At 39.8% G+C, this 15,939-nt stretch overlaps 1 protein-coding gene across 1 annotated transcript in view; it reads right to left on the bottom strand.

Annotated features, from left to right (window-relative positions):
• Positions 1-7,969: 7,969 nt before the first annotated feature.
• Positions 7,970-15,939, bottom strand: part of ZFYVE26 (zinc finger FYVE-type containing 26) — an 87,230-nt gene continuing 79,260 nt past the window's right edge. Inside the window, exons 39-41 of the mRNA XM_044664817.1 lie at positions 14,029-14,211; positions 12,448-12,492; positions 7,970-10,195 (exon numbers count right to left, since the gene is read on the bottom strand). Of these exons, the coding sequence (XP_044520752.1) occupies positions 9,992-10,195; positions 12,448-12,492; positions 14,029-14,211 (432 nt within the window). The 3' untranslated portion in view covers positions 7,970-9,991. The remainder of the gene's footprint in view (positions 10,196-12,447; positions 12,493-14,028; positions 14,212-15,939) is intronic.

Below are 15,939 nucleotides of genomic sequence, written 5' to 3'. Positions count from 1 at the left end.
ATAATAAATCTCTAAAATAACATCTCTAAAAGTTCCAAGAATTCAGGTAAGCCCAGAAGGCAGTATGGTAGAAAAGACAAAGTACTAGTTCTGGAATCAGAGAATCCAACTTCAAATCCTGCTTCTGAAACTAGTAGGAGGCAGGTAGATCACCCCTTAGATATAGAGCTGGGCTTTGGACTCAGGAAGATCTGAGTTCAAATTTGGCTTAGGATACTAGCTATATGACCCTGGGCAATTCACTTAACTTCTGTTTGATTCCATTTCTTCCTCTGTAAAATGGAGATAATAATAGAGTGTGCCTCCCAAGGCAGTTGTGAGGATCAGCTGAGATAATATTCATAAAAAAATACTTAGTGGGGGCAGCTAGATAGCTCAGTGGATTGAGATCAAGGCCTAGAGATGGGAGGTCCTGGGTTCAAATCTGGCCTCAGACACTTTCCAACTGTGTGACCCTGGGCAAGGTCACTTGACCTCCATTGCCTAGTCTTTATCTCTCTTCTGCCTTAGAGCCAATACACAGTATTGATTCTAAGACAGAAGGTAAGGGTTTAAAAAGCAAATAAAAAAATACAAAAGCACTTAGTGCAGTTCCTAGAACATAGAAGGTCTTTCTTTTTTATTTCATTTCCTCCTTTGTAAAATGGAGATAATAATAGCACTTACTTCCCAAGGCAGTTGTAAGGATCAGATGTGATAATACTCATAAAAAAGTATTTAGTACAGTTCCTGGGACATGGTAGGTATTATATAAATGCTTATTCCCTCCCTTACTCTCCCTACTTGGGTTACCTTGAGCAAGTCACTAAGACATGGATCTCAGTTGGTCACCTATATAATGAGTTTAGAGGAAATAGCTTTTCGAGGTCTCATCCAGCTCTATGATCCTACTATGACTACCCCCACCTCCCACCCCCAAGGTAAACACACTTTGAGATGCTGTTAAACAAGCCTTCCCTGCCTAATGAACTGCATTGTTCAGGAAATTAGAAGCAAAGGCAGGTAGGGTTGACAAACTCTAGATGGTCTAAGATGATCCATTCCAGACCCCTAATTGCCCAGGGCCATATTGGCCTATCGAAGAAGCTCACTGTTGAGGGAATCTTCTCCTACAAGGTTGGTGCCTGATTTTCAAATTGAAAAATCTCTTGATATCTTGGGAAGACATCAACTTAGGATCTTCCCCTCACCCCACCCCCCCAAGAAAAAAAAAGAGGTCATCTCCAAGGCTGGAAAAATCCCTGAAATCTTGCCTCTTAGGCTTTGTTCAAATTTGGCCTCAGACACTGTCTGTGTGACTCCAGGCAAGCCACTTAACCCTGATTGCCTCAGTTCCTCATCTGTAAAATAAATTGGAGAAAGAAATGGTAAACCATTCTAGTATCTTTTTTTTTTTTAACCTTTAACTTCTGTCTTGGAATCAAATCTAAGTATCGGTTCCAAGGCAGAAGAATAGAAAGGGCTAGGCAATTAGAGTAACTTGCCCAGGATAGCTCAGCTAGGAAGTATCTGAGGCTGGATTTAAACACAGGACCTCCCATCTCCAGGCCTGGCTTTCTATCCACTGAGTCACCTAATATCCAGTATCTTTGACAAGAAAATCCCAAATGGAGACATGAAAGAGTCAGACATGACTAATTGACTCTGACAACAATGGACTTGCCTACTACCCTAACAATGACCCAGCTCCTGCCTTGGGAAAGGGAAAGGTCATTCCCAAATATTTTAGTCTCTGACCTGTGCTCAGAAAAGGAAAAAGAACATGGCTGAGAACTCAAGGTTTATTCTCTTCCCCAATATTTTGGCAAGCATGGTAGCTTGCAATGTATTTTCTTTTGTTTACCATCATTAACTCTTTTTAGCAGGGGGGTTAGGAAGTGAAAAATAACCTCTTTCTTTGCCCTCCCTCTCCCTTTTCTGCAAAGGTCTTTGCTATACACCAGTCTGAAGGTCCAAGAGAAAGAAGGGGGGGGGGGAAATTAAGCATAATACTTTTGTAGGATTACAGAAGAAATTGAAATAGTTATCCAACATTAATTTTTTAGAAAACCAAATTCATAGTCTCCAGGTTAAGAATATCTGACTGAGTCAAAAGAAGTATATGATGGCATATAATAAGTCATAAATATAATATATACATACCTTTATATACTTTATAGCTTGATAAGATGGAAGAGTCAAGGGCATTTTTTTTGATAGGAGGGAGGTAGATAATAGTCATTTATTAAGTGCCTACTATGTGCTAGGCACTATACTAAATGTTTTACAAATATTTTATTTAATCTACACAATCCTGTGAGGTAGGCACTGTCATCATCCTATTTTATAAGCGAGGAAAATGAGGCAGAGGTTAAGTGACTTTCCTAGAGTCACATAATAAATATCTGAAGTCAAATTTGAACTTGGATCTCTCTGAATCCAGGCTTGGTTCGTCTATCCTATACTATAGAGGAGCCTTTGGCATGTTTAAAGGCGGTCGGGGTGAACCAGTAGATAGAGAAACTGAAAATGAGAGCTGAGGGGATGATTCCTAGGGCAAGCTTTTGGAAATGCTGGAAACTCATGGGATCAAGATCCCAGTAAAGAACTAGCCTTGTGCAAAAAGGGCAACCTCTTTATCCCAGTGGAGCAATGGAAGCTGGAGGCATGAAGACATTGAAGAGGTTGGGAGATGTGGAGAATGGGAAAGGATGAAGCTTGAGTCCTTGCTTCTAGCTTTGTGCTAGATGCTTTGAGGGATCTAGGAGAGGGAGAAGTACAATACATAATCTCAACCCTCCGAGAAGTTTATAGTGTAGGTAAAAGAGATAGGAATAAGGTACCTGAAACAACTGGAAAACAAGTTAAGTACTAAACTCAGTGGCATGGTGGTTAGAGGGATGTGGAGTCAAGAAGACTTGAATTCAAATCTTGCCTCATATGCTTTCTAGCTGTGTGATCCAGATTAAGTCATTTGACATCTTTCTGGTTCAATTTCCTCATCTACAAAATTAGCACAATAGTACCCACCTTTAAGGATTCTGAAGCTAAAATGATATTTTATTTACAAACCCCTAGCTTCTCTCTTGAAATTCATACTAAGTACTAGTTCCAAGGCAGAAGAACAGTAAGGATTAGGCAATTAGGGTTAAGTGACTTGCCCATGGTCATATAACTACAAAGGATCTGAGGCTAGATTTGAACCCAGGACTTTCCCATCTCCATCCACAAAACTGCCCCTAAGATTATATTTATAAGGAAATCTGTAAACCTTAAAGTTCTATATAAATATTAGGTGATTATTATGGAGGTAAAATAAATCAGACTTGGCAATTGATTGGATATAATTGTGAGGAGTCATTGACTCCTATGTTATGAAACTGGATGATTGGAATAATATCCTCAGGAGAAATAGGACAGTTGGTAGGAGGGATGAGGTTAAGGCAAGATAATGAGTTATGCTTTGAATCACATGGAGCTATCTCAGCTTTCTCTGAAGTTTCAGAGAAAAGAAAATAGATGAGGGCTGAGCATACAGACTGGGAGTTACCTGCATAGATGTGACAGCCAGACCTGTAGAAGCTGATGAGGTCAAGGAGAGTGTGGGGAGAGAGACAGAGAAACAGAGACAGAGAGAGATAAGGGGCTGAGACTGGAAAGATCCCTGAAATATATGCATTAATGGGGACATCAGTCCATCAAATGAAGTAGGTGGGTGACATTTGCACAGAGCTTCAAAGGGAATTTAGAGCTCCTAAGAGGTGGAATCCAAGCATGAGGGGACAGCCTCTCTATAAGGCATGAAGGCAGAAAATGGAACATCCTGTACTAGAAATAGCAAGTAGATGAATTTAGCTGGACCACAGAGTGAGTGCAGAGAGTAATGTATCACAAATCCTGAATCATAGGCTGAAGGCAGATTGTGAAGGGCTTTAAATGCTGGAGGAGTTTGCCTCTTCTACTCAGAGGCAATAGGGAGGAGAGGGTCAAGGCTGGATCTTTACTTTAGAAACATGATTTTGGCAACTGCAAAGTAAATTGAGGATTTTTTATGATTGGAAAATCCTGCCTGAAGTGTCCTGGAGAGCTATGAGAAGTGATCATCTAGATGGAATTAAGGGCATAAGGAGGGGACCTGGCATTGGAAAGAAGGGTATCTTCTTTCTCAGAGAATGAGCAAAGGAGGAGAGTCTGGAGTGATTTGCAAGTTTAGAATTGGGGAAGAGTTTGCAATAGATGTTGTCATTTTTCAGTTGTGTCCAACTCTTCATGATCCCATTTGGTGTTTTGTTAGCAAAGATACTGGAGTAGTTTGCCATTTCCTTCTCCAAGAAACTAAGGCAAATCAGACTCACACAGAGAATAAATGTTAGAGGTCACATTTGAACTCAGGAAGATGAGTCTTTCTAACTCTAGGCCTGGTGTTCTATCCCCTGTACCACCTACCTTCCCAGTTGCAACATAGTCTCAAATTTTCCAGTGAATTGTGAGATGAGAGTTTTGCTGAGAGGAAGGAGTGATAGAGGGTGCTTGAGATAGTTTGGAATTGATCCTGTGAGGAGTGTGATAGACACTCAAACAAGATCTTAAGTTACCTCAGAGTTTCTCAGATTTCTAAGTATCACAAAAAGATGTCTGACCTAGATTCAGCTTTCATGCCTCTATCTTCCTCTGCACTGATGGATTTTAAAAGATTGTTAGCTTTTGTTTTGACATGCCTTCATTTCCAAATATATCTATCTCCTCTTCTTTTCTCTCTCTAGAGCCATTCCTTGTAATACATTTTAAAAAGTTAAATTTTATTATTTTTGAATTTTAATAACATTTTCATACAAGTTTTCTAAAGTTATATGATCTAAATTGTCTCCATCCCTTCTTCCCTCCCCCTCCCCAGAGCTGGCAAGCAATTCAATCTGAGTTATATTATCACGCAAAACATTTCTACATTATTCATTTTTGTAAGTGAATAGTCTTGTAACACCCCCTCCCCCGGAAATATACCCAAATAAACAGTGATAAATCATGTTTTCATCTGCATTCTTACTCCAACATCTCTTTCTTTGGAGGTGGATAGTGTTATGTAGAGATGGCAGCATGGATTCCATGCTGCCATCTCTACATAACAATAGCATTCTTTGTCCTAAATCCCTATACTAATCTCTATCATTCCAATTTTAGTGTATATGTTGCTAAAGTGAGTATGATAAACATTTTTTTTAAGAGCAAAGGGAGAAACAATCGTGAACTTATTCTAGTCAGTCTTTTTCCTCTCTAAGGAAGACAGGGAGATGAATTCTCCCACCCTGTCTTTGGGACAAGTTTAATTGTAATTTCATTTTGTATTTGTAATTTCATTTTGTTGTTGTCAGTGTACTATCCAATTAAATTGCCGTGGTACTTGCATGTGCTGTTTCCCAGGTTCTGCTTACTTTCTTTTTTTTTTTTTTATCTGTACTTTCCATGATACTTCTTGAGTCTTTTTTCATAGGGTACCATGGTATTTTGTTATTCATGCACTATAATTTGTTTAGTCATTCTCCAATCAAAGGGCATCTACTCCACTTTCCAGTTCTTTGCTACTCCCCCAAAATACTATGGCTGTATATGGCTATTTAGCAGTAGGATTTCTGGGTCAATGGGTTTGACATTTCATTTGCTTTGTTAGTATAATTTTAATTGCTGTCCAGAATAGTTAGGTCAATCTCTAATGGATTAACTAGCACTCTTTGTGAATTGTTTTTCAAGGTCTTCCATAACCATTGTGAATACATTGCTCACCATAATCTAGATGAGACACAGCTTTCCCTGATAGCCCACGTAATGAATGAAATTCTCTGGAAGCTATATTTTTAATTTTAAAATATTAATTTATTAATTAGCTGCTCAAGAAAAATCTAACTAGTCAATGAACAGATGCCACAGAACTTGAATGGGGTAGGAGAGGGCCTAAGAGATAGAGCAGAACCCAAGTGCAGCCAGGCAGCCAAGCTGGTCCAGAGAGAGCAAAGGCTTGAGCAACTAAGCAGCTGGGCAAGAGAGAAGGAACAAAGAGAACATTGAGGTAGGAGAGCTGAGAGAGCCAAAAACAGGCTGATTTCCTGTTTGGCAATATATACCCTTCTGACATCATCATTCTGCCCTGCCCATCCATCCATCTCACTTCCCACCCCTCCCATCTTTGGAGAATAGAAAATGAACTCCGACCTCAGTCACACACAGAAGAGGTGTATCTTCAGGATACCAAAAGGCCCATCATGTGGTCCAAAAATGGAGACTGCCTAGCACACTGATTTCATTACTTAATCAAGTTCTTGTTGATAAATAGGGAGCTACCCTGCCGGTAAAAGATCTAGACAAAAGAAGGGAGGAGACTCAACCCAGTTTCATAGCCTGGGGGAGAGACTATCTGAGCTTTAAAATCAAATTGTTTTTTAGGAGGGCTAAAGGGAAAATTATTTTTCAAGAAATATTCCAATTCAATATTAGTTTTCTATACATGTATGCCAATGGGCATTCCCAAGGATTTGGACTTCCATGAGTGTATTGAACTAGATCTTTATGCTAAAGCAACTTGGCACAAAAAGCTGAAAAGGGTGATAGGAAACCTGTTCTGCTACAAACATTACAGTTTTTGGAAGCCCACAGTATAAAACCATCTGATATTGGCTTTGCATACCCTTCATTCTCTATGGGCAATATCCAATGTCACGAAAGATGTTACTCAAAAATAGAATTGTAAATCTTTTTTTAGTTTTTTATAAAAACCCTCATCTTAGAATCAATACTGTGCATTGGTTCAAAGGCAGAAGAGTGGTAAGGGCTAGGCAATGGGGGTTAAGTGACTTGTCCAGAGTCACACAGCTAAGAAGTGTCTGAGGCCACATTTGAACCCAGGACCTCCCAACTCTAGGTCTGGCTCTCAATCCACTGAGTCACCTAGCTGCCTTTGGCTGTAAATCTTTTAAAGAATAAAGAATAAATAAAGAATTTAAAGAATTCTTTCTTTCCTGCATGGAAGGCACAAATTGTTGCATGATCTGTACCTTTTGACCCTTTGGGTCTTCTCATCCAAATGATCACAAATCTACCTGGACAAAAAATGTCAGCATACATCTCTAAAAGCAACCTTCCTTTGAGGAACAATGATAGGAAAGTGACCTTGCTAAGATCTATTCCTGGCCTAAGCATGGAAAAGAGATACATGATGAATCTAGAGGAACTAATCAAGTGCTTTAGGCAGGTGCTGCTTTGTGGATTTTGTTATCATCGTTAAACAAATCTTTGCTGCTACATAACTGAGCAGGTTCTGAAGGTAAGGCAGTTTGGGTAGGTAGTTGGTGGTTCATTGGCTTCGGGTTGCTGTATTACATCTCCAGGGTTAATAGTACTTATCATTCAGTAAGTATGCTTCTCTTCATTACTCTGGTCTTTAGCATTCTTTAACAACACAATGCAATGTTTAATTGATTCTGCAGTCATTTGTGACTTGAGTCTGTTTTCTTTCTTTGTTCATCATCTTTGCAGTCTTGTAGTCTGTTACCAAAGAACTTCAGCTAATCTAATAAGCTCTGTAAGCATGCATCAGTCTCCATAAGCTCCTTATCAAAATTCCAAACTCTGGAAACAAATCCAGAAATCTACACCATAGTAGGCAGCCTTCAGGAAGCTGGCATCTGGCAGCTGAGGGTGGCAGTGTGGACTCATAATGGAATTGGTATGGGAAGCATTATGGTATAATGGAAAAAATATTGGCATAGAGGTCAGGAGATGAGGGTCCTTGACCTGTTTTATCAGTGACTCCTAGATTTTGGGTGTTATTTCTTCATCTGCTCAAGTGGAAGGAAGTGATGCCTAATTCTCCTTCTGGATCTACCATTCAGAAAGAATTATTAAGAGCCAGGGGTCATATGATTCCATTCACACATTTTCAGAGGGAAAGTGGGAAGCAGAAAGAACCAGAGGGCAGAAAGACATATCAGAGGCATGAGAATGTAAAGGGCCAACATTTTATTGTGATTAATTTTTAAAAACACAACATGAAAATGTACTTTCTCATTGGTGATCCCAGCATCATACTCCAAAATCATTAGCTCTGTTGCATACTGGGCCACCCACTGTCTGGTTTAATTAGTCATGAGAACAACAGTGTGAGTTTAAAACCCAGAATTGGGCTGTAAAATCTGTAACCCATTAGTGTAAAGTGCATATGGTTCAGTGCAAAGAGGGAAGAGTTAGAAGGGGACAGAAATATCTCCAGAGGGATGTGCCACTGGTCCCATGGAAAGAGCTCATTCTTTGACAAAGGGGAGGAAAAATCACTTATACTCTTTAAGCCTTACCCAAAGAGGGTACAGTATTTCCTTGGGACCTCTAACTAGACAGAAGCAATTCATCTGAAAGACAGCTAAGGCAGATGTTATTTTACTTCTAAAAGGTAACTCAGAAGGAAAACACATAGACCCTTTATGTACTACATCCTGAGGGTAAAGCATTCCCTGCAATCAGCTCTGCATCAAATGAGATGACCAGATTAAGTTCTGATTGGCGAGAATCCTCTCTAGGAGCTGGAGAAAGATGGATGGTCTTAACGGATGGGCCATTTTTAGATCCAAGTCAGTAAGTATCTTGGGCTCTGTTTAGTGGAGCCACGTTCTTAGTTGGAATCTATTTTTTTTTAGTCTTAGGGAAAACATTTTAAAAAAGGAAGAAAAAAAAAGCAGCATTAGTTTTGTACTGAGTGACTTTTCCCTATCTTTAAAAAAATTCCTTCTCCTTCTGACTTTTTCCTCATAGGCTCAAGAAGAAATAAGTTCTTTTGTCCTCATGTCCTTGACTATTTTCTGTGTTACAATATGAGGAAGAAACAGGTAACCTCACAAATGGCCAGAGTATCCCATATCTTGGCTTTAAAGAGATGCCAGGAAACAGGAGGTAAAAGGGAGACACCAGACCACATTTCTCTCCAACCCCCAACTTAAGGTGCAAAACAGCATTCTCTGACACCCAGAAGTGAAATGCTGCTCTATCTGATCAAAGTGGATGTCCAATCGTAGGCCACTGTTTTTCTTTTTCTATCCTAAGGGGGAGGGCAGTGTTCCTGTAACTAATCATCTTTGCTGTCAAGATGTTCTAATTATAGGTCCCAAAGACCTGTAAATTCCTTCTTCCCTCAGAATTGGTAATCCCTGATTGGTGAAAGGCAGAACTGTGCTTTCACACTCAACATGACATCTACTCAAAAGGGTCTGTTTCCTGTCCAGTATGCAGGCCTAAAAGTGATATATATATTTCCTGCCTACATCACAGACTGTCAGGCAGATGTGTGGCATGTCTGGATACTGACATTTATTGCCTCAATTCTCGAACCAAGGACCATGAGAACGTTTCCCACTCCATCAATAACCAAAGCCTCATGTCAACAACTTGTGCTCATGAGAAGAGAGCATCCTATGAAAAAAATCAATTTTATTTGGCCATAAACATGATCTTCAAAATAAAGTCTATGAATCTCACAGAAGGATTGGAGGGGAAGGAGAGTAAACTTTCTTGCAGAGCTTTGTAATTCTGTGTAAAATCATTCCAGCTGAGACAACACAAAAACATTTCTGTACCCAGGGGACTGTGTACAAACAGAACGTACTGGGTTAAGAACCAAAGCACACAAGGAGAGTTCCAAGATTGGCAAAAAGGCAAAACTAAAGTGCCTCTTCTCAATGGAAGAGAGTTGTTTGTTCGAAAAAGCGTGGCCTCTCCAAGTGTGCACACGCACACACACACACGCACACACACACAAATACACACTCTTACAATGTGAGGTAGAAAGAAGTGGCCACCAGGACACACCCACTCACACCCACAGACACATGGCACTTGTGTGAAGAGGGGAGCGGGCTTTCAACTCCGCTCAGTTAAACCTGGGGACAGAGCCATGTAAGAATCTTGCTCTGCAAGATGGACAAGCATGACTGCTGTTCCTCACTGTAGAGTTTCTTGGGGTTGTCCTCCTCAGCGGTCACTTTCTAGAACTGGAGCCAAGGGGACACCTGGTGCGGGAGGTGAGAAGCCACTGGGCGCAAATGTCCTGGACCACTTCATCTCCACTGCTCTGGGCTGCCTGCTGCACCTGCTGGACAAGATCTGTGGCCCGGGACAGCTCCTGCTTCACAGCTATTAGGTAGGCAGAACGCAGCTTGCTGCACATCAGATAGGCCAGAACCTTGGAGTCATATGTGCATGAGGAAGAAAAGGGAATCTATTAATAAGAGCAGGGGGTTGGTGAAGAGTTTTATTTATTTTTTTTTTAAATCGAAAGAACCTGCAAACAGGAAGAGGTCCCAATCTTCTCTCTCCAAGGACATTTACATGTCTAAGGCAGTGCCACAAAGCTGCCTTGGACTAGACTTGGGATGGTCCTATTCCTCCCCAATTACACTGTCCTTACCAGACTTACTGTTAAGAAGTCACTTCCTGGACCTTGAGGCCTGGCTGCTGGGGCACAATAATCTCCTCTCTCTATACTGTCTGACTTACGGAAAAAAAATCTACTTTGGCCTATTTAGTCTACCTAAAAATGAGTTGGATTTTCAAAAGGAACTTTTACTAAGAAACTAAGGAAATAGAAAAGAATGAGTTACAAGTTTTCAATCCAAACTTAAAAGACAATCATGGACTAGTCTGGCTAACATAGATTACAGTTCACTCAGTCTGGTTCCTTTTCTCTGTCTTCACCCACCTGGTTGGCGGTGACCCAGCTCCCTAGTCATTCATTGACCAGGCTGACAGGATGACCTTGCCAGCTCTAAGTTTAGCCTCTCTAATGGCCATACAGTCTCATTGGGAGGCAGCATCTTTACCTAGGGCCTTGCTGTGGCACAGTGTTTTCTTTTTTTTTTCATAATCAAAAGAATACTCTTCTTTTTGTGACAATGTCAAAAGTCCCAGTGTTCTCTTTTGTATTGTCCATCAATGTCTTCTCTGAAGAATGCCTCTAACTTTCAGTTGATTTGTACAACACAAATGACAGACCAGTCTTGAACTCGAATTATTAAGCCTAACACCCCCACCCACTTCCTTTACAATGCTAATGACTCAATCCATCCTAGGGTATTGGCCTTCTAGAATCACATCAGTACATCTGATAATGCTGAAATACTTTAAATATGTATTAAAATAGAAATAAAATTCCCAAGAGAAAGGGGGCATTTTTCTTCAAAGTCTGGCTTCCTAATGCCTAGAGTCATTGCTATCTAGGTATACAGTATGTGCTAATGATCACACTTACCCCATTTCATGAAGAAATGCTATTCTAAGGGTTCATGGAAGAACAATGATTACGAACTATGAGTGTTGTCCTCATTTAGTTTATAAATCTGCCATGATGTAGGCTCTCAATGGATCTATGGAAAGCCTATGTAATGCTATGCAATCCTACCTCCTCAACTTGGGAAAATAAAGAAGAATACCACTTTTCTTTATTTCATCTGGATGCTAATGGAATGAAATGAGGGACTATTAAGCATTCCTTGACAGGAAAATATTCTATACATCCACAGTTTGGAAGATCAGGAAGTAATGCTTTGGAACACTAGTTTGGAACCCACAGATAAACCAAGATAGTTGGCTGGGTTGCACTGGGCCAAGTGGCTTCCTTAGCAGCCATGAAGGCTTCTGGGATGTAATGGGCCTCATGGGTAATGAGAGTTCTCTGTTAACTAGTTGTATGGACACCCACTCCAAGATGACCAAGGCAAAGAGAAAAAAAATCCACTAATTTCTGACTTTTCCACACTCTTCCCCCAGTGTCCTTAGGGGAGGAAACCTGCTTTAGGGAATGAGGATTAATCAGAATTTGTTGAGCAACAGATGGAGGTAGGGGATCTTCTTTAGTAATCAAGGAGGTACCCCTTGATTTTTAGTAAGGAAACACATGAAGCTTTTTGGAGCCAGATCTAATTAGTTAATGATAACTGAAGAAGATTCTTAATACAAAAATCAAGTTTAGGAACAGCCTGGAGAAGCTCTAGGTATATTTGGTTCAGAGATGAGGCAAAATAAAGCAGTCTCTCTCCTCATTCCCTATTACTAACGCCATCACTAATTAACTAATAGAACCGAACAGGAGGGTGAAGAGATACATATACTAGAGGTGGAAGGGCACTATGAGATCATTTGGAAAGGAGGGCCTGAGTTTAAATCCTGCCTCTGTTATGTACTACTTGGGTGAACTTGGGCAAAGCTCTGAGCCTCTGAATATCAGTTTCTTCAGGTATAAAAGACAGGGTTGGAATGGGTGGCTAAGATCCTTTCCAGGTCTAAGTCTAATGATCCTGTCATATGCTATGACCAGTGGTAAAGAAGACAAATTGAGTCTGAAGTGTTTCTAATTAGCTTGGGCCAGAAATTAGTAAATTTAGGTTTAAAGAAGATTTCATTTATAGGGATTTGGGAAGTTAGGGAGTTTTTGCTCACCTTGTTGTCATCACTGTGTATTGCTTGGATTAGGCCATCCAATTCCTGTGAAGAAGGGAAATACAGATATAATGAACAGGGGAGGAAGAGTAGAGTCTTTCCTTCTCAGGTAAGCAAACTGGGCAAGCTTTCTTATCTCTTCTTTCTTAACTCAGCTTCAATTATGAGGAATAGCAAAAAGGGAACTGGTTGATAACATCAAGTCTGAGGAACTTGAGAAATAAAAGGCAAATGGAATGGTTCTTAAGAAAACAGTTTTGTCTTTATGTATGTAGGTGTTAACCTTTTTACCTCAACAGGAAGATTAATATGGGGAAAATCCTTTAGGCAATGTTTGTTAATGAATTTTTTAAAAAAAGAAAGGAAAAAAGAAGAGTCTTTATTTAGGCAGATCTTCTCCTAGGAGACCATGACAATTTACAGATGAACAACCATGCCCCAAAGACTACTAAATACTAATTTAAAGCACAATGAAGGTACTATTTCTTCTCCAGAAAATGAATTCCCAGTGTATGAGAAAACATTGGGACAGTTAGGTGGTTCAGTGGATAGAATGCCAGGCCTAGAGTCAGTTCAACTCTATCCTCAGACATTTTCTAGTTGTGTGACCCTGGGAAAGTCACTTAACCCCAACTGCCTAGCCCTTACTGCTCTTCTGCCTTAGAACTGATATGTAGTATTGATTTAAGAGAGATGGTAAGGGTTTTTTTTTTTTTTAAAGAAGGTATTGTTCTGATGTCTTGTCTCCTGTAAGGTCAATTGGTCTCCAAAGACAAAATCAAAGCACCAGTGAGACAGTTTAATTATGCTTCTCTGAACCACAAAAGGCTGAGTCCATCCAGAAGTTTTGGGCTCTTGCTATAATGCATGACGAGGCTTTTAAAATGATTTAGCCCAGATCTATAATTTCATCAATGTAAGGAGCTCCCTAGTATGAAAACTCTCTTCATTGATGCAGATTGGTAATTTGTTTGTAATCTAGATTTGCCCATGACCATGGAGTAGGAAAGGATCAGGAGCAGATCTTAAGCTCAGAACTGACTACAATGTCTTGTCTGGATTTGTCACAAAATAAATCCCTACTGGTTTTGAAAAGCAGAAATTTCTGGTTATAATACCTATAATTTATAAAATTATACTAAGTAGCAACATCTTTCATGAAGCAACTTTATTTCACTGAAGGGTAGTTGACCCCTCTAGAACCAAAAGGAAGACAGCAAAACTATTCTCTGGCTACAAGAACATCTCCAGAGGTCATCCAAAGTAGGTACAAAGATTCTGAGGCTTCTTCCAGAGCATAAAACCTAAACAAAAACAGAAGACTGCCAATGCGTAAGACTAGCAGAATTTTGTTTCCAACAGGAGACCAACTAATAGTATCCCAGTTCTATTTAGGTGCTACACAAACAGTTTTTTTACATGGAAGGGTCCTGTAATAGGAAGACCATCACTGTAAAGGGGTTAGGGAAATAAGGGCACCCTGAAGGGCATTAAGAGCATCCAAAGGAAGCAGAGAGTAAAGAATAAAACATTATGACATTGTAGAGTGAATTGAGTAAAGAGAATGGAAAAGAACATTACCTGGGATGGAATGCTCCCAAATTTCTCTAGGCAACTAAGGAGGATAGTATCACCATCACTTTTGGCTGCCACTCCAGATTCATTCACACACTTGAGTAGTTGGCGTATCTCACTGTATTTCTCTCTTTTCACTAGTTGCTGGGCAGCTTTACAATAAGTGGCAGGTGCATCTAGTTTGAAGTCCTAGGACAGAAAATGAGAGTGAAGGGTTTGGGAGGTCAGAGGACATGCAGAACAGGATGGGAAAAAGTTGATGTCAAGAAGTTTTGACAACATCTGAGTTAGAACAAAGGGGCTCCCTAGGACATGATTTGAAGGATCGTGACAACTACATATTGGATCTTAGTTTTCTCTAAATACTAGTTAAAATACGTGCACTCCAGGAGGTAAGCAGGCAGTTAGCATTTCCTTATAAAAATCTGTATGCAGGGTAACTGGGTAGCTCAGTGGATTAAGAGCCAGGCCTAGAGATGGGAGGTCCTAGGTTCAAATCTGACCTCCTAGCTGTGTGACCCTGGTCAAGTCACTTAATCCCTTTTGCCTAGCCCTTAACACTCTTCTGCCTTGGAACCAATACACAGTATTGACTCTAAAGAGAGAGAGTGAGGGTTTTAAAAAGAAAATCTGTGAGCACTCCAAGCTTAGGGTCTCGCCTTCTTCTCACATGGTCATTATCTAAGAGAATTCTCAAGCCAGGACCACTTCATTTAGTCTCCCAAGAATCATTCTCTCTCCTCTGAGGGTAGCATTTAGCTACTGTTCTCCCAGATAGATGACTCTCTGATATGAGGTGCTTCTATAGTTTACTCCCCAAAAGGTATTTTTCTGCTTCTACCCAGAGAAAGCACTACAAACATAATTATGCTTCTCCTGTCATAGGAAGCTTTTGAAGAAAAGATGCTTGCACAATTAGGTTAGATGATAGTATAATTTGGTGTATACTGAACTGGTTGAATGACTGGGCTTAAAGTGTAATCATTAATGGATTGATGTCAAATTGATGGATGTCCTTAATAGGTGCAGGGATCTGTTAAAAAAATTTATTGATATTTTGTTTTTATGCCTCCAGTTCATTTATGCATCTCTCTCTTTCTTTTCTTTTATTCAGTGTCATCCCTTTTAACAAAGAATAAAAAACGCAACTCCAACTAACCTGAGGTTATGTGTTAATATTCTATAATCAGATATCTATTCTTAATCTATATTGGATGAAGACATAATTGACATGCTTAATCAAATTTGGAGGTGACACAAAGCTGAGAGGGATATTTAACATGATGGGTAAGGATAGGGATCCAAAAAGATCTTTATAGGCTATAATGATTGGAAGAATGTAAGAAGATGAAATTTCAATAGAGGTAAATGAGGCTCAGTGGATGGAGCACTGGGCCTAGAGATCAAATCCAGCCTCAGACACTTCCTAGCTAGGTGACCCTGGACAAGTCCCCTTTGTCTCAGTTTCCTCATCTATAAAATGAACAGGTTTAAATGATGAACCACTCTAATATCTTTGCCAAGAAAACCCCAAATGGGGTCACAAAGAGTTGAATACAGCTGAAAAACAACCAAACAACAACAAAACTAAAATCCTAAGTCTAAGTCCTTAGAGAGTCAATCCCATAAGCATAGGATAGGGGAGGTATGCCTAGATAACAGTCCACATGAAAAAGATCTGGGGTTTTTAGTGAATTGCAAAATCAAGAAAAGTTATAGTGTTATAAGGAATCCTAAAAAGCTCATGTGAACTTAGTCTATATTAATGAAGGAACATAATTTAGAAGGAAGAAGGCAATAGCTAGAGTTTTGTGAACCTGGGCAAGCTACTTGCCATCTCTCTCATGCTCAATTTACTCATTTGTAAATAGCAATAATAACAACAACACCAACTTAAAGGGTCACTGTGGAATTAAA

This window comes from Gracilinanus agilis, chromosome 2 (assembly GCF_016433145.1).
Source record: "Gracilinanus agilis isolate LMUSP501 chromosome 2, AgileGrace, whole genome shotgun sequence".
In the NCBI taxonomy this organism is placed as follows: Eukaryota; Metazoa; Chordata; class Mammalia; order Didelphimorphia; family Didelphidae; genus Gracilinanus; species Gracilinanus agilis.
The sequence above is the reverse complement of the archived record's forward strand: the minus strand, read 5'-3'. Positions and strand labels throughout refer to the sequence as shown.